Here is a 19,251-nt window from a genome sequence, read left to right as displayed (position 1 = left end):
GCCTAACCAGGGACTCAGCCGAGTTCAGCTGGTACTGCTAGGGTGCCACAGCCCAACCTCGCACATTTCCACCACAGATGAAGCTTCATACTGCTGAGTCCCCTACTGCTGCTACCTCCGCGGTCATCTAAGGCACCGGAGGAAGCAGCAAGGCCTACCGGAACTGCGTCACAATCGCTCGCCATTCATTCCTATTTCTAGCTCGCTCTCTTGCCTCTCTCACATCTATCCTCCTATCACCCAGAGCTTTCTTCACACCATCCATCCACCCAAACCTTGGCCTTCCTCTTGTACTTTTTCCATCAACTCTTGCATTCATCACCTTCTTTAGCAGACAGCCATTTTCCATTCTCTCAACATGGCCAAACCACCTCAACACATTCATATCCACTCTAACCGCTAACTCATTTCTTACACCCGTTCTCTCCCTCACCACTTCGTTCCTAACCCTATCTACTCGAGATACACCAGCCATACTCCTCAGACACTTCATCTCAAACACATTCAATTTCTGTCTCTCCATCACTTTCATTCCCCACAACTCCGATCCATACATCACAGTTGGTACAATCACTTTCTCATATAGAACTCTCTTTACATTCATGCCCAACCCTCTATTTTTTACTACTCCCTTAACTGCTCCCAACACTTTGCAACCTTCATTCACTCTCTGACGTACATCTGCTTCCACTCCACCATTTGCTGCAACAACAGACCCCAAGTACTTAAACTGATCCACCTCCTCAAGTAACTCTCCATTCAACATGACATTCAACCTTGCACCACCTTCCCTTCTCGTACATCTCATAACCTTACTCTTACCCACATTAACTCTCAACTTCCTTCTCTCACATACCCTTCCAAATTCTGTCACTAGTCGGTCAAGCTTCTCTTCTGTGTCTGCTACCAGTACAGTATCATCCGCAAACAACAACTGATTTACCTCCCATTCATGATCATTCTCGTCTACCAGTTTTAATCCTCGTCCAAGCACTCGAGCATTCACCTCTCTCACCACTCCATCAACATACAAGTTAAACAACCACGGCGACATCACACATCCCTGTCTCAGCCCCACTCTCACCGGAAACCAATCGCTCACTTCATTTCCTATTCTAACACATGCTTTACTACCTTTATAGAAACTTTTCACTGCTTGCATCAACCTTCCACCAACTCCATATAACCTCATCACATTCCACATTGCTTCCCTATCAACTCTATCATATGCTTTCTCCAGATCCATAAACGCAACATACACCTCCTTACCTTTTGCTAAATATTTCTCGCATATCTGCCTAACTGTAAAAATCTGATTCATACAACCCCTACCTCTTCTAAAACCACCCTGTACTTCCAAGATTGCATTCTCTGTTTTATCCTTAATCCTATTAATCAGTACTCTACCATACACTTTTCCAACTACACTCAACAAACTAATACCTCTTGAATTACAACACTCATGCACATCTCCCTTACCCTTATATAGTGGTACAATACATGCACAGACCCAATCTACTGGTACCATTGACAACACAAAACACATATTAAACAATCTCACCAACCATTCAAGTACAGTCACACCCCCTTCCTTCAACATCTCAGATTTCACACCATCCATACCAGATGCTTTTCCTACTCTCGTTTCATCTAGTGCTCTCCTCACTTCCTCTATTGTAATCTCTCTCTCATTCTCATCTCCCATCACTGGCACCTCAACACCTGGAACAGCACTTATATCTGCCTCCCTATCATCCTCAACATTCAGCAAACTTTCAAAATATTCCGCCCACCTTTTCCTTGCCTCCTCTCCTTTTAACAACCTTCCATTTCCATCTTTCACTGTCTCTTCAATTCTTGCGCCGGCCTTTCTTACTCTCTTCACTTCTTTCCAAAACTTCTTCTTATTCTCTTCATATGACTGACCCAGTCCCTGACCCCACCTCAGGTCAGCTGCCCTCTTTGCCTCACGTACCTTGCGCTTTACTTCCACCTGTTTCTCTCTATATTTTTCATACTTCTCTATACTATTACTCTGCAGCCATTCTTCAAAAGCCCTCTTTTTCTCTTCCACTTTTACCTTCACTCCTTCATTCCACCATTCACTGCCCTTCCTCATGCTGCCTTCCAACAACCTTCTTGCCACATACATCACTTGCAATCCCAACAAAATTTTCTTTTGCTAACTTCCACTCCTCCTCTAAATTACCAGTTTCTCTTACTCTCACCTCGTCATATGCCATTTTCAACCTTTCCTGATATTTACTTTTTACCCCCGGTTTTATTAGCTCTTCAACCCTCACTAGCTCCCTTTTACATCCACCTACTCTATTCCCCCACTCTTTTGCTACAACTAATTTTCCTTCCACCAAAAACTGATCAGACATACCGTTAGCCATACCCCTAAACACGTGCACGTCTTTCAATCTTCCAAACATTCTTTTAGTTATCAACACATAATCCATTAATGCCCTTTCTACTACTCTTCCATTTGCCACTCTTACCCATGTATACTTATTTTTATCTTTCTTTTTAAAAAAGCTAGCACTTATTACCATCTCTTGTTCAACACACATATCTACCAGTCTCTCACCACTCTCATTTTCACCTGGTACGCCATACTTCCCAATGACACCTTCTACCTCTCCAGCGCCCACTCTAGCATTTAAGTCACCCATAACAACTACATAATTCCTTCTACCCAGTCCTTCTACACACCTAGTTAATTCATTCCAGAACTCATTCCGCTCTTCTTCACTTTTCTCACTACCTGGCCCATACGCACTGACAAACGCCCAACATTCCCTACCCAACCTAACCCTTACCCACATTAACCTAGATGATATCTCCTTCCATTCCACTACTTTACCTGTCATCCATTCACTCAGCAATAAAGCCACACCCTCTCTCGCTCTTCCCCTTTCAATCCCAGACACTCTACCAGACATTTCACCAAACATCACTTCACCCTTTCCTTTCATCTTTGTCTCACACAAGGCCAATACATCCATCCTTCTACTTCTAAACATACTTCCAATCTCACATCTTTTACTTTCTATCGTACTACATCCACGCACATTCAAACACCCCAAAACTAGAGTGCGGGGAGCAGTCACTCTCCCCCCAGCTCCATCTCTTTGTTGCTGTCTCACAGGATTGTAGATACAGGAGAGGGGGTTCCCAGCCCCCTCGTCCCGTCCCCTCTTACGACACGCAGGGATAACATTGGCGCTATTCTAATTGTTTTATGCCCCCGCGGCCACAAGGGGCATTGTGAGGAAAGGAAACGAGGAAAAATAGAATATTTTAAGAAGAGTAACAACATTTAAATAAATTATTCCTATATAAACTTCAACGAAACAAGGGGAAGAGAAATAAGACAGAAAAGTGCACCTGAGTATACCCCTAATCAAGAGAAGCCTTATTTCTTAGTTTTTATTACCTCTGCCAAGAACATTGGAAGGAGGTTATGTTTTTACCCCCTGTTTGCGTGTGTTTGTGATCAGCTTTGTGGTTATAATTTTAAGCGTAGAGTAATGAAACTTGCAGGGATTAACTGTTATATAAAAAGCTGGAAATTATTAAACTTTGGAAGGTCAAGGTCACGGTCGAGCAAAAGGTCGAGAAATAAGCTGCCGTGGCAGAGATCTGCGGTCTACTGAGTGCCCCTCTACTTTCTCATTTATTTGATTTACTTATCCTAATTTGTTGAAGTTTTTTGTATTAATTTTTTATTGTTTATCTTCTGTATATTTCAGCTTCATTTTTCCATACTGGCCCTTTTTCCTATTGGGGCCCTTGGGCTTTTAACACTTGAACACTTCCCTTTTACTTCACAGGAGGCTGCTAATTCTGTCATCAGGAATGCGGACGACTACGCCGACCTCTCCGAGTTAACCTGGGTCCCGACGCTTTCTTACGGCAGGAAAAAACCGATCGACACAAAACGCTTTATGCTGTTCCCCTCCCTGGTGGGCGCCGCGCATTGCGGACCGGTCGCCGAGCCCGGGGAAGTGATTGGTCCAGTTAGGTATGTCTTCAAACGACACGCGGTTCTTTGAGTACTTTGTGGTATAGGGACGATGGAAACTGGGAGAGCTTGCTTGAATAAAGATAGAGGAAAGGAAATATAGTTTTGAAGAGCTTAGAAGGAATCATTTTATCTCTTGATCGTGATGTTCTTTATACCAAGTCTTTAAACAGCTCTTCAGTTCTTTGAGTATTACGTGATATAGGGACGATTGCTTGAATAAAGGTAGAAGAAAGTAAATATAGATTTGAAGAGCGTAGAAGGAATCATTTTATCTCTTAATCGTGATGTTCTTTTTACCCAATTTTGAATAATGATAAGATGTAAATCTCATTTGTCTCGAAAATTCAGTTCCTCCCGCTGTTCAAGTGTGCGAGTGAAGTTGCTGAGCGCGAGCACGACTCCGCAGAAGATGATGCCGCCAAACATTTTCGAAGCCGTGACGCTGATTCACCGTCGGGCTGACCACACCAACGACCCCGACATCCCTTTCACGAATTTACAGATGACGGCCGTGTATGGATCGGAAGCTGGAAAAAAGAGTATGTATTTGGTATCATTACTTTTTGTCTTGCATTTCATTATCCTTTTATTTACATGCAATTTTGTATCTTGAAACAATATGCTGTACTTTAAACTTTTTATTTTTTCATCTCAAAATTTTGAACCACTTCATACTTATGTTTTTTATTACCTTCTATCATTTTTACATGCAATTTTCTTTCTTGAAAATACTTTGAACATTTTAATTTTTCATTTCAATGTTTTGAACTACTTCATACTTATGTTTTTTTTTTACCTTCTATCATTTTTACATGCAATTTTCTTTCTTGAAAATACTTTGAACATTTTAATTTTTCATTTTGATGTTTTGAACCACTTCGTACTTATGTTTTTTACCTTCTACAATTTTTACATGCAATTTTGTATCTTGAAATAATATACTGTATTTAAAACTTTTTATTTTCTTATTTCAAAATTTTTAACTACAGTACTTCATACTAATGTTTTTACCTTCTACTATTTTTGCATTCATTTTTTTTTTTTATCTTGAAACACTTTACTGTATTTTAAACTTTTTATTTTTATACAAAAATTTTGAACCACTTCATACTTATATTTCTTTACCTTCTACGATTGTGTCGTCTTTCCGAAGGTAACAGCTCAACTCCTCGGAGGTCGTCGCATCCACTCCTACCTGCGACGGCCGTTCCAAAAGTCGGGGCTTCGGTGTTCCTCACCACGCCACATGTCGGTCAACTCTACCACATCACTCTGACTGATGATGCCTTTGGTAAGTAGCTGTTGTTTTGGTTTGAGGCCCTGTTCTATGGCAAGTCCCTTGGTTGATAACATTCAACTTGAGACCTTTCAACCAGAAGAACCTGTGGGCAAAAGATATTGAATTATTTTAATAAGTGCAAGGGCCAGTCATGAGCTGGATGCTTTGGCTAATTAAGTCGGGACCTAAGCATTTTTTAACCCTTTTACCCCCAGGCTATTTGGAACTTTCCAAGTCTTAACCCCCAGGTTTTTTTTTTCAAGCACATTTTGTAATATATATTTTTATGAATATTACTTACCTGGCAGTTATATATATATATATAGCTGATATCTCTAAATCGGCAGAATTTTTCAAAACGAGGCAACCGCCTTGTGGTAGTTGGGAGGTAGGTGGTAACACCCGTCACAGGGTGGTCCAAGGAATCATTCCCGTGTCCAAGACTTCAGTTCATCTCTGCCGGCTGGATCGAAAACATCGTCGATCCACCATTGAGAGTTTTTCGAATCATTTTCCCTTCTTCGCTTTTTTGGACTTCGTTTGGTGAAGTACACTGATTTAGGGATTTGGCAATCGTGTTTTGTTATTATTATTGTACTATTTACTTTGTTTATCATGAGTGGAAACTTAATTTACGTGTTTGTGCGAGTGATGTATGCAAGGTGAGGTTACCGAAAGTGTCGGTTGATCCTCACAGTTTGTATGCAGAGGTTTTGTTTGTGCACTATATTTTTGGTGCAAAGTTTTTAATCCTGATGACGGAAATACGTTCCGGCAACTCTATGACGTCACAGTCGTGTGACATAATCTTCATTGTATGACTTGCAAATTCTCTTTATTTGTTTTATGTAAAGAATGGGAGGAATTCCACTTATATAAGTTTTTTAACTTTTAATGTAAAATTTTAAAGAAATATTTGTCCATTTAGTATTCGTTCTTTAAATCATCGATCTAATTTCATAAATTAAATAGAACTAGCGTATGGTTAATTTACGCTGTTACTCGTTACTATCGATGCAGTCCCAACATGCCTTGGTAGCGTTCTTTTCGATATGGGAATTAAAGTGATGGCTATAATTCTCCAACAACAACGATATAGGAATTTTAGTTTTAGTATTATTTTCATTTATATGTTCCTATTGTTTACATTTATATATATAGATACGTTATTGCTATATCTGTTCTTTTTATCATTACAACTCGCTTGTTTTTGAAAACCCTTTGAATTAATTGTGGATTACATTTGTTTTCCCTTTTTTCTGTTCATTTTAATCTTTAACGTATAAATTTCCCGGCGTTTGTTTGTAAACTACCAGGTGGGTATTTATGACATTTAATTTTACCGGTGGTTATATGTAACTACCGGGTGAGTGTGTTCAACATCTTTTTTTTTTTTAATCTCAACTCTTGCCCGGTGGTTTTTTCTTTTTGTGACTGCTGGGTAAGTATGTTTGAAAGTTTATTTTATTATGGAAATGTCAGTTTGATATTTTATAAAAATATTTTGTTACAGTGAGGTTTGTTTACAAGAAAGAATGGGTGTAGAATGGGTCAGTTTCGGGCCGTGTGTTTTGGTCTCAGCTCCGCCCCTCTTATGTTCACGTAACTTTTGCTTAATGTAGCAGAATACTGCACTCAAGAGAAATCAGAGCGTCCCTGTATCTGGATTTTTAGATAATGTTGAGCCTATCAAATATTTAGGTCTTCCTGTCAACAAGAAGAGTCTCTTCTGACACCAGGACGCTCAGCACCACGTTTTTTAGAACGTTCAGCGTCTCGCTCTGTTAACCTCTCGGCTCCACGTCTTACAGGACTTTTGGCACCACGTCTTACAGGACTATCGGCGCCACGTCTTACAGGACGATCGGCGCCTCGTCTTTCAGGACGCTCGACGTCGAACTTCTAGCATGAGGCATGGCTTTGAACAGGAGAATCTAGGACTTCGTGATGACACTAGTCGAATCGTGTGTCGAGATCAAGGACGCCTTCGTTCTGATCTCTTGGATCTAGAAAGGAGGGCAAGAAACTTCGGGGCAAACATGCTCAGCAGGAAGAGACTTGTTTTTCCCTCAGAATGGTCTCTCAACCCGCAAGTCTGTCAGTCTCTGGATGTTGTGGGGCAGACCTGTAGCAGACCTTTGTTGCCTCCAACTGGAAGAAGAGAATCCCCTGCTGCTGCTCCCTAGTCCCGGACGAGGAAGCTGTAGCAGTGGACTCCTTCTTGATGGATTGGACGGGGAAGGACATGTTTGCGTTGCCCCCGTTTGAGATCATCAATCTGGTCTTCAGGAAATTCGCTCTCCTCGATTCGGGGCGAATGATCCTAGCGGCTCCCTTCTGGTCTGCTAGGGAATGGTTTTCGGAAGTGATGGGCATGTTGATGGACTTCCCAAGAAGGCTTCGGCAAGTCCAGATCTTCTCAAACAGCCCCACTTTGAGAGGTATCATCAAACCCCCCTTGCTCTCAACTGACTTCCTTCAGACTGACTAGAAGCTTGTCAGATCTCGAGGCTTTTCGGCACAAGCGATGAAATCTCTCGCCAGAGCAAGGAGGATCTCTTCACAAAGAGTCTACCAATCTAGGTGGGAGACCTTTAGAGCTTGGTGCAGGCGGCACAAGTTTTCCTCATCCACTACCTCTCTGAGCCAGATTGCTGACTTCTTCTTGTACCTCAGACAAGATGCTAAGCTGGCTGTATCTACCATCAATGGATACAGCAGTATGCTCTCCGCCGTCTTTAGGCATAGAGGCCTAGAGTTGTCCCAAAATAAAGATTTGTAGGACCTTATTGGGTCTTTTCAGACGACGTAATAGGTACTCTTAAACCTGGATGTGGTGTTTAAGTTTCTGTGCTCCAAGAAATTTGAACCTATCTCGCTAGCCTCTCTTCGAGTTGTAACGAAGAAAACCCTCTTCCTTTTGACTCTAGCGAATGCCAAAAGGTCAGCGAAGTCCAGGTGATTGGGAAGATGGTGAGCTTCAATTAGGATAGGGCAGTTTGTGCCTTAAGGTTTATCTTTCTCGTAGAGAGCGAGAACCCTTCGTAACCCTGTCCTACGACGTTTGATGTCATTAACTTCACGAATCTAGTGGGTCGAGAGAAGGAAAGACTCCTCTGCCCAGTTAGGTCCCTCAAAGTTTTTTTTTTTTTTTTTTTTTTTTTTTTTTTTTTTTTTTTTTTTTTTTTTTTTTTTTTTGCTCACACTATGAACGTGAGCTGTGCATCCAACTTGTTATGGTGTTCAGTGAAAGATCCCCCAAAAACCCTGTCTAAGAATGCTTTGTCCTTTTTCCTGAGGGAGAAAATTAGGAAAGCCCACCTCTTATGTGAGGAGGAACACTTCGCCCTGTTGAAATTACGGGCTCACGAAGTGAGAGCCATTGCTTCCTTTCTGGCATATCAGGAATATATGTTAGTTAAGCTATTCATGGATGCAATTTTTTGGAGCGACTCTGTCTTCGCTTCTCATTAACTTAGAGAGGTGAGAGTAGTCTTTGGCAAGTGCTATACCATGGACCCATACATAGCTGCGGTTTCTGTATTAGGCAAAGGAGTTAATAACCCCACTCAACCTTGGTTTATATGCATGTATGAGGGTTTGTGTTTTTATGATAGTCTGAGGACTTCGTCTTGTGGTGCGGTTCCCTCAGTCTAGATAGATAGTTTTTGTCTATGTTGCAGGGTTAGGTGGTTTGTTTTAGTAAGGTTGCAGTTTTTATTATATGGGGCGAAGGTAGTTTCTGAAGTCTAGTCAAGTTGTTGGTCTTATCCCTTTGACAGACTCGATTGAGTTTTTTTGCAGCTTTGCAGGCTTACTCCTTGATAAACACTCCTAAGGGAAAGCCACTCCAGAGGCTGTACCTTTGAATCAGCTACCTTAGCAGGCAAGGAATCAAGGTGTTTTTATCTCCTACAACTCTTTTGTTGTTTCCCCAACGATGTTTACTGTCTGTTTCTCTCCTCCAAATGTGTGAATCAGCTATATATATATAACTGCCAGGTATGTACTATTGATAAAAATGGAGTTTTTATGATAAAACAAAATTTATGAATACTTACCTGGCAGTTATATATATATTCGAAGGCCCACCCACCTCCCCTCAGGAGACAGGTCGGGCATAGATGAACTGAAGTCTTGGACACGGGAATGATTCCTTGGACCACCCTGTGACGGGTGTTACCACCTACCTCCCAACCACCACAAGGCGGTTGCCTCGTTTTGAAAAATTCTGCCGATTTAGAGATATCAGCTATATATATATAACTGCCAGGTAAGTATTCATAAAACTTTGTTTTATCATAAAAACTCCATTTTTTCAATTGCTCTAACAGCCTTAATTTTCATCATAGAGAGGTCAGGTTGGTCTCATTCCTTTGGAAAATGCCCGAAGTTTCTCATAAAGTTATCAAAAATATTAAAAAAAAAGTAAATACAGTAGCAGTTTTTGCAAGGACGTACCGGTGCGTCCATGGGGGTAAAGTAATGAGTTTTGTGAAACGTACCAGTACGTCCATTGGGGGTAAAAGAGTTAAGTTACACAGATTATTCTCATCTTGGAATTGTACTATATTTCAGATTTTATAAAAGAATGGAAGGGAACAGAGAGTCATGGCAATACTATCATATAAACGAAAGGTCAATTAGATAAACTTTAAAACCTAATACTGTCGTCTTTCCCACCGTTATCTCTTCATTAATGGGTCGGTTGCCTGATGCGTCCTCTCCGATCCTCTTCCACCAAACCTCTTCTCTCCATATCATCCTCCACCTTATCTCGCCATCTGATTCTCTACCTCTCTCCTGATCTTCCCTCCAACAGGTACCTCCCAAGCCCTCCTCACTCCCTCCCCACCTTCCATCCTCAGCACGTGCCCACACCATGTCAGTCGTGGCACGCTTACGACCTCTGTAATCTTTACTATGCCTGCCATTCTTATTTCATATTCCGATATTCCAACTTATCATTTTCATATTTTTTCTATGAAGCTTTGCTTCCTTTTTTCGTCTTTAGAGCCCACGTTGCTGATCCATACATCAATGCAGGTCTTATTACTGTACTGTAGATCTTGTCTTTTAGCTTGATTGGCATTCTCTTGTAACATACCACTCCCGCTGTCTCCCTCCACTTCCTGAAACAGTATAAACTAACAAACCAATTGTATTAACCATTTTACCCCCAAGCTATGGTGAACTTTCAGGCACGTTTTGCTATATTTTTTTTTTTTAAATTGCTCTAACAGCCTTAATTTTCATCATAGAGAGGTCAGGTTGGTCTCATTCTTTTGGAAAATGCCAGAAGTTTCTCATAAAGTTATCAAAAATATGCAAAACCATGTAAATAACAGTGTTTTGCAAGAACGTACCGGTACGTCAATTGGGGGTGAAAGGGTTAATAATGATCTGGAATTATTTATAACTAATGATAATTCTTCTTTGTCTGCCTCCCTTCCCATCCTTGTGGGGTCGATGTTTCTGGCCAGTGTTCTCCATCTACCTCTGTCCCACACTTCATCACTGGTTAATCCCTTTGATCAAAGGTCATCCTTGATAGAGTCCACCCACCTTCGCTTTGGTCTCCCTCTCCTCGTTCCCTTTACCTCCATTTCCATCACTCTCCTCCCAATATACTGTTCGTCTCTTCTCATGACTTGACCATACCACCTCAGTCTACTTTCTCGGATCTTATCTGATAGTTCTCTAACTCCTGTGGTACCCCTAATTACCTCATTCCGTATTTTATCTCTTCTTGTCACCCCACACATCCATCTCAACATTCTTATCTCTGCCACGTCCAGCTTCTTCTTCTGTCTTCTTTATTGTTGCTGGTTTATTTAACCCTTTTACCCCCAGGGTATTTGGAAATTTCCAACCCTTAACCCCCAGTGGTTATTTTTTTTCCAGCATATTTTGCAGTATATTTTTTAAAGATTGCTCTAACAGCCTTAATTTTTGTCATAGAGAGGTCAGGTTGGTCTCATTCTCTTGGAAAATGCCTGAATTTTCTCAAAAAATTATCAAAAATATGCAAAAAAAATTTTAAATAGCATTTTTTTGCAAGGACGTACAGGTACGTCCATGGGGGTAAAGGGATGAGTTTTATGAAACGTACCAGTACGTCCTTTGGGGGTAAAAGGGTTAATACCCTGTTGGTCCCAATATACAACCTTAATTTCTTTTTGTGGAATAGAGGGTTTTTGGCCTTCATAAATCTTCCCAAAGTAGCTTTTAAGTGGAAAGGTGACTTGGGTCCTGATCATACACATTTATATCTTGTTTTAGAAGATATTTTACATGACTCCAACTTCCCCTCGGCAGCCTTTTAAACTTTCAAACTGTTATTAACCCTTTTACCCCCAAAGGACGTACTGGTACGTTTCACAAAACTCATCCCTTTACCCCCATGGACGTACCGGTACGTCCTTGCAAAAAAATGCTATAAAAATTTTTTGCATATTTTTTATAATTTTTTTTTAGAAAATTCAGGCATTTTCCAAGAGAATGAGTCCAACCTGAGCTCTCTATGACAAAAATTAAGCCTGTTAGAGCAATTAAAAAAAATATACTGCAAAATGTGATGGGATAAAAATAACCCCTTGGGGGTTAAGGGTTAGAAATTTCCAAATAGCCCGGGGGTAAAAGGGTTAAATAAATACTTGCAATATCCTTGAAGGTTAAGGATAATTTTATTCAAAAACATTGATTGATTCATTCATTCATTTGTAGTTTTCAGGCATCCTGACATCTAAGGTCATTGATGCCAATGTTATTTATTTTATATGAAAAATAAAAGAATATTCAATTAAAACCATAAAAGTTAAGATGTCATTATAGAAGTTAAATAGTTTTCAGAAGACCTGCTTCTGAAATAAATCTAAAAATGCCGCTCGCATAGTCGGACACATCGTGTCCAAGAATCGTGGCAAGGATGAACCTGCCATCCTCACCTCGAGCCTCAAACAGATATCTATTTCTTAAATTATTATAATTGGGTTCATAATTTTATTCTTAGAAGAATGATCTGTTGTAAATATTTTTTTTTTATAAAAGAGGCAATATTTTGGGAAGAGAAGCTCAGTAATTACTGAACTATAAGCATTTACCATCAGCATGCTGTGTTATGAAACCTAAATGTGTTGTTAGCTGCTTTTCCCTTAGGCCAATAAGATAAATATTACCATAACATTCTGTAAAAGACAGTGTTAATATGACCACAAGTATTACACAGCCCTTTATGCAATTGGTACTATTTCTTTCTCATTGAATTCCAGGAACCAGCGTAGTGAGAGGCGGCGTGTTTTCCTACACGGCGCCTGTGTATACGGTAGCTCTCGAGCCGTCCCTCTTACACGCCCTTACCCTGACTGGATTGGAGACGTACACCTTGAGGCCTCATCCGCACGTCGTGGTGTCCCACCTTCCCGAAGATCTCGATATGGTTGTATGTATCTTTTTTTATAAATATAAAACAAACCATATTCTCTCTCTCTCTCTCTCTCTCTCTCTCTCTCTCTCTCTCTCTCTCTCTCTCTCTCTCTCTCTCTCTCTCTCTCTCTCTCTCTCTCTCTCTCTCTCTCTCTCTCTCTCTCTCTCTCTCTCTCTCTCTCTCTCTCTCTCTCTCTCTCTCTCTCTCTCTCTCTCTCTCTCTCTCTCTCTCTCTCTCTCTCTCTCTCTCTCTCTCTCTTTTCCTTCCTTCCTTGTTTAAAGAGTTCAAAGGGCCTCACCAGGCATCTTACAAGTCTCTCTCTCTCTCTCTCTCTCTCTCTCTCTCTCTCTCTCTCTCTCTCTCTCTCTCTCTTGACTTTTAAATGTTTAAAGGGACAGTGATAATATCCTGGAAGCTGACCATTTATAAATGTGATCAGCATCCAAGCTAGGACCAGGAAGACGCAGGCAATGGCTGCTGATGACTCAGCAGGTAGACATAAAGGCTCCCCAAAAACCCCCATCCCTCACTCACAAGGACGGTGACGATGCGGACATTACTAGAAGCTATCCAGCTTAGGTGTGGCTTGAACTCCCATCCAAAAGATTGCAAGATAGACGCTTCCAGTAGGCTACCACAACCCTTTTCACACAAGCATCAAGTTTGATTCTTGATTATTAGCTAATCATGGGTGGCAACTATGGTGAGAGATAGAGAAGAAAAACTTGGATGAACATCTTACTACATCATTACACTTACAATCTGTTGGCGTGGGAGGACCTCATCTTCTGAAGGTGAAATAATTAAAAAAGAAGCTCTAAAATATTCTCGTACATATCGACTATCTTCACACTAATTACTGTACTCTGTGATCTGTAGCTTACTGTTAAATGATGAAATCAAATTCCTATTTGTCTGTTAAAGAGGTCTCTTGTCTACATATATTACTGTGCAATAGTTGTGCCTTCTTTCCTGACCTCGGATACAAAAGCTATTCTAATATCTTGTCATTGGCAGTACTCTTTTCCAGCACAAGGTCTTCCACAAATATACATGGACTTCACCATTTGGCAGTTACAAAAATCAAATAGATCACATGGCCATTAATAAAGAGAAGAGGACTTGAGAAATATGAGCTATAGAGGTGCCGATATTGGTAGTGATCACCGGCTCCTCATTGCCGCACTGAAATTAAAACTGAAAGCACTCAACAGAAATGTAGATAAAATGCCTAGGTTTGATACAGCTAAGCTTTTAAAAGATGAACACAGAGAAACATTTGCAATTGATTGTAGGAATCGATTTGTAGTCTTAGAAACTTTAAGAGACGAAGAACAGACAATGAAGAATGGTGTAATATTAAGAACACATATCAGTCAGTTGGGAGTGAAGTTTTGGGATATACAGTCACAAGGAGAAAGCCATGGATATCAAATGATACTTGGGATACCATAAAAAGGAGACAAAGACAGAGTAGATTGTTGAAAGTTTTCGATGAAGTAATGAAAATTACAAGGTAGAGCATGCTAAGTATTCCAGTATTGATAGTGAGGTTAGAAGAAAAGCAAGGAATAACTGGAGATAATATTTAGACAGGAAAGTAGATGAGGCTGACGAAGCTATGAATTCAGGGAGTGTCCAAAGTGTAAGAATTGCATAGAATTATTAATGAAATCTCTATTATTATTATTATTATTATTATTACCTGCTAAGCTACAACCCTAGTTGGAAAAGAAGGATGCTATAAGCCCAGGGGCCCCAACAGGGGAAATAGCCCAGTGAGGAAAGGAAACAAGAAAAAATGAAATGCTTTAAGAACATTAACAACAATAGAATAAATATTTCTTATATAAACTATAAAAATTTTAACTAAACAAGAGGAAGAGAAATTAGATAGAATTGAGTGCTCGAGTGTACCCTCAAGCCAGAGAACTCTAACCCAAGACAGTGGAAGACCATGGTACAAATACTATGGCACTACCCAAGACTAGAGAACAATTGTTTAATTTTGGAGTGTCCTCCTAGAAGAGCTGCTTGTCATTGCTAAAGAGTCTTTTCTACCCTTACCAAGAGGTGAGTAGCCACTGAACAATTACAGTGCAGTAGTTAACCCCTTGGGTGAAGAAGAATGGTTTGGTAATCTCAGTGTTGTCAGGTGTATTAGGACAGAGAATCTGTAAATAATAGGTCAGACTATTCGGTGTATGTGTAGGCAAAGGAAAAGTGAACCGTAACCATAGAGAAGGATCCATTGTAGTACTGTCTGGCCAGTCAAAGGACCCCATAACTCTTTGGTGGTAGTATAAAAGAAGAAGAAGCATATACTCATCAAAAAGAGAGATGCATTTTATAGCAACAGAAGATGAAGAAAGGCAATGTTAGATGGAAAACTTTGGTGAGATTATGAATAGTAGATATATAGGGAATGATTTGATAGATATACCTGAAATTGAGGAAGTCTTTGATGTGCCCATGAATGAATTCAATATGTTTGAAGTCAAAGCTATCATTAAAAAATGCAGGAGATTGAAAGGCCCTGAATACAATGGAATAACTGCTGAGATGATATTGGTTGAAAATGAAGCGACTCCCAGAAGCATACACGATTGTTTTGTTGAATGTAGCATGAAGAGGCAAAACCTAATGAAAGGGAGCTAGGAGTGTTGGTGAACAAGGTAAAAAAAATAGGAGATCTGGCTGATTGCAATACTGTAATTACAGAGGTATCGCACTTACGTCAGTCATCATGAAAATGTATAGTATGCTCATTCTAAAGAGACTAGAGAGAAAGATAGATTAAAAGCTGAGAGATGAACAAGCTGGGTTAAGGAAAGGTAGAAGTTGTACTGACAATATTCTCATTTCAAGACAATTTGTACAGCAATGTGTAGAATATAGAACTCTACTGTTGATGGCATTTGTGGACTATGGAAAAGCCTTTGATAATATGCACAGGCCAATTTTGTGGAGAGTCTTGCGTTATTATGGAATTCTTCTTAAATATGTAAATTCGACTTATCTACATGATCATAGCAAGTGCAAAGTTAATGTTTGGAGTCCTATCAAATGAATTTCCAGTGAACAGTGGAGTACTCCAAGGGAATGTGTTGCCACCTATGTTGTTTATCCTCCACATGGATTTTGTAATGCATAGAATAGTTGGGGATGGTGGGGAAGGATTAGACTGGATTGGTAATAGGAAATTAGCTGACCCAGAGTATGCTGATTCTGTTGTCAATATAAGCAGAACCCCACAGGATTTGCAATGATTGCTTACTAGAATGCATGAAATGTCACAGGAGGTTGGGCTCAAGATAAATAGAAGAAAGACAGAGATGATGAAAACGGAATATGCAATGGAAGATGAAATATATTGGAAGGAGAGAGGATAAATGAGGTAGAATCATTCAAGTATTTAAGAACTATGATCTCTAATACAGGGTCTATAGAATTAGAGTTTAATGAAAAAATGAAAAAAGGCTAGGCTAAGAATATTTCTAAATCAAATCACATGAAATTACATATATAAATAAGGCTATATAGCAGTTTAGTGAGATCAGTATCACTGTATGGATATGAGTCGTGGTATGTCAATGAAACAATATCCAAGAGATTTTGTAGTTTTGAGAACAAAGCCCTCAGAAGAATATTGGGAAGACAAGATTGGATATGAAACTATAAGAGAAATTACTCAAGTGCTATATGTGGATGCAATTATATTAAGAGGTAGATGGAGATGGTTTGGGCATGCTCTTCGCACTGCCCAAGAGAGATTAGTTCACCAAACGTTCAGCTGGGCTCCACAAGGCACAAGAAGAGTTGGAAGGCCCAGGCATACATGGCTGAAGAGTATGAAGTGTGAAGTAGATGATGAATGGAGAAGTATTGATTTAAAAGCTCAATATAGAGACGACTGGCGAAATCTAACCGAGGCCCTTTACGCTAATGGGTGTAGGAGGGGATGATGATGATTATCCAAGATGGTTATTTGTTATATAATATTATTCATTTTATTCATTAAGAGATGTAGTCTGTGATTATTTTAATTGGCTATAATAATCCCAAGAGTTTTGGAAGATTTGAGAAAAATGTGTAAAATATTTCTCTTGCTCTTTGAAATAATTCAAGAAAAATCTATTATATTCCAGTCTTTCTATTATTATGGTTAGTTACTTTTATATTTGGTAAATTAATTGTTGATTTAGATACCTATTCAAATCTTATAGGTACCTAAATTGATTGTGTTTAGTTTCAATATCTGACTTAGTTTTAGGTACCAAAAATGAATATTTTTGCTTTGGATGCTAAGTTAATTATTTGCTTTGTGTATCAGGTACCTCCTCATTGGGAAGAGACTGTCTGTTTGGTCGGCCTAAGACCATTCCTCAATGTGGAAACCCTAACACTGACTGACGGGTGTTTGGCACTGATTGCCGCCAATAACGAGTAAGTTTCGAGTCATTTTCTTGTTATATGAAGGACTGAAGGATGCTAGTGAAAACCTTAAAATAATGAGGGATTTGGGAATATCAGTTATATATTGTTAATTCAAGAGTTTGAAGGAACTTAGGGTGAAATTATTTGAATACAGTTAAGTGAAGGATAATAGTTTGACAAGGTGGGATGTAGAGATATTAGTTTTACAGTGTTATTTTACGAGGCTTTGAAGTCTGATAGTTTCATAGATATTTATCTAATGACATACGCATGAATCAAGACAGTAAAACAGCTACCGTTAAGGTTCATTCATCTTGTGTGCAATTTCTCTATGTATGACATTCATTTATTAAAACTGAGCCCCAGTTTACTCATTCTCTCGTTTTTATGTATAATCCTACCTGTGTTCCTGCCAACTTCCAGGGGCGGCGACAAATCACACACGGTCTATTCCTTGCACCTGCCAAGTGCCGCCAGTCTGTATAAAGAAATGGTGCGCGTGGGCAGAAGCCACAGGTCTGCTTCTCCCTCGACTTATCTACACCTCCTCCTCGAGGCCCATCTGGTCTTGACTACAGCCATTCATTTCGAATTGACGTCGGTGGAGGAAGCCGAGGAAGACCTGTACTCGCTGCTGCAGGATTCGTCGGCACTTCTTGGGGATTACTATGCTCAGTAAGTTATGAGTCTTGTGCTTATGGGGAACTGTGATACCTTTAAGGGTAGAAAGCCATACAAGGCTGTTCTTTCAGTTGTACACAGCCTGTGAGGATAAACATGAACCAAGAGTACTTCAAGAAGGTGCTTTTGTAGGTATCAGGGTTTAAACTTTTAAGGTAATTATCTTAGTTTGGGGCAATTTTCATGGTTTAAAGGTAATTCTAAGGTAATTTTGGTTTTACTAGCTTGAAATTTAAGGAAATTGGAAAAGGTTTTAAGGTAATCTAAGGTAAAAATCAGCAGCATTTAAGGTAATGGACACATGACACATGCTCGAGTTTAAACCCCGGTAGGTATGCTGTGTTCAGTATCCACATTGCCTCTTTTATGGCTTGCAAAATTCCCTCCGTAAATTCCTTACTTTCAAAAGAAGTATAAATATTGACTTGAGTTAAGGGCAGTTCTGACGTGATGCAGTCATGTTGCCGGAATTAATATTGGATTAAGCAGACAAGATCTGTCAAATCTGATATTTTTCTAAAGTCAAATGATAATGGGAATCAAGTATCAGAAGATGCGATTTGTTTAGCCCCTTACCAAAAGAAATTATAAGAATATCAAGGTCTCACGATGAATTAAGCGTGTTGTCCCTTCAATATTAACCCTTTTATCCCCAGGCTATTTGGAACTTTCCAACCCTTAACCCCCAGGGGTTATTTTTTTTTCTAGCACATTTTGCAGTATATTTTTTTGAATTGCTCTAACAGCCTTTATTTTTGTCATAGAGAGGTCAGGTTGGTCTCATTCTCTTTGAAAATGCCTGAAATTTCTCAAAAAATTATCAAAAATATGCAAAAAAAAAATATAAATAGCAGTTTTTTGCAAGGACGTACCAGTACGTCCATGGGGGTAAAGGGATGAGTTTTGTGAAACATACCAGTACATCCTTTGGGGGTAAAAGGGTTAATGATTCCATAGTATTTTTTATGGTTTTTCATATATATACTTAAAGATTACAGAAGAAAATTAGAATTTATGATGTAAAAGCTTATAGCTTTCCTAATTGTTTTTCGAAATACTTTTACAAGTAAAATTGAATTAGTTTCATTTTTGTATATATTATTATACGAGGGACATTCCAAAAATGAACTCGTAACTTCAGTATAGTTATCTCTGACAAGTTTTTGTATCTCTAAAATTCTTACTCTTCTTATGGCTCATAGTGAACTGTGCTCTCACTATCTGTAATGATATTCAGTCCTTCATTGTTCCAGCCATGATCCTTAGTCTCTTGTTCGTTATCTAAATAGTGTAAAACATAAAATCATCCTCACTGTCTGATAATGACAACATTATTGTTCAGTTCTGTGATTCAATCTATATTGACTTTAGTACTGTTGTCGATAGGTTGGTCAG

At 39.4% G+C, this 19,251-nt stretch overlaps 1 protein-coding gene across 4 annotated transcripts in view; it reads left to right on the top strand.

The window, feature by feature from the left end:
• Positions 1-19,251, top strand: part of LOC137627097 (BLOC-2 complex member HPS3) — a 104,923-nt gene that overhangs the window by 49,612 nt on the left and 36,060 nt on the right. For 3 of the 4 annotated variants that reach the window (XM_068358112.1, XM_068358111.1, XM_068358110.1), the window contains 6 exons: positions 3,840-4,030; positions 4,382-4,572; positions 5,187-5,324; positions 12,584-12,753; positions 17,072-17,184; positions 17,599-17,850. In XM_068358112.1, the coding sequence (XP_068214213.1) occupies positions 3,840-4,030; positions 4,382-4,572; positions 5,187-5,324; positions 12,584-12,753; positions 17,072-17,184; positions 17,599-17,850 (1,055 nt within the window). The remainder of the gene's footprint in view (positions 1-3,839; positions 4,031-4,381; positions 4,573-5,186; positions 5,325-12,583; positions 12,754-17,071; positions 17,185-17,598; positions 17,851-19,251) is intronic. The other variant, XM_068358113.1, reaches the window with a different exon arrangement.

This window comes from Palaemon carinicauda, chromosome 34 (genome assembly GCF_036898095.1).
Source record: "Palaemon carinicauda isolate YSFRI2023 chromosome 34, ASM3689809v2, whole genome shotgun sequence".
NCBI lineage: Eukaryota > Metazoa > Arthropoda > Malacostraca > Decapoda > Palaemonidae > Palaemon > Palaemon carinicauda.
The sequence above is the reverse complement of the archived record's forward strand: the minus strand, read 5'-3'. Positions and strand labels throughout refer to the sequence as shown.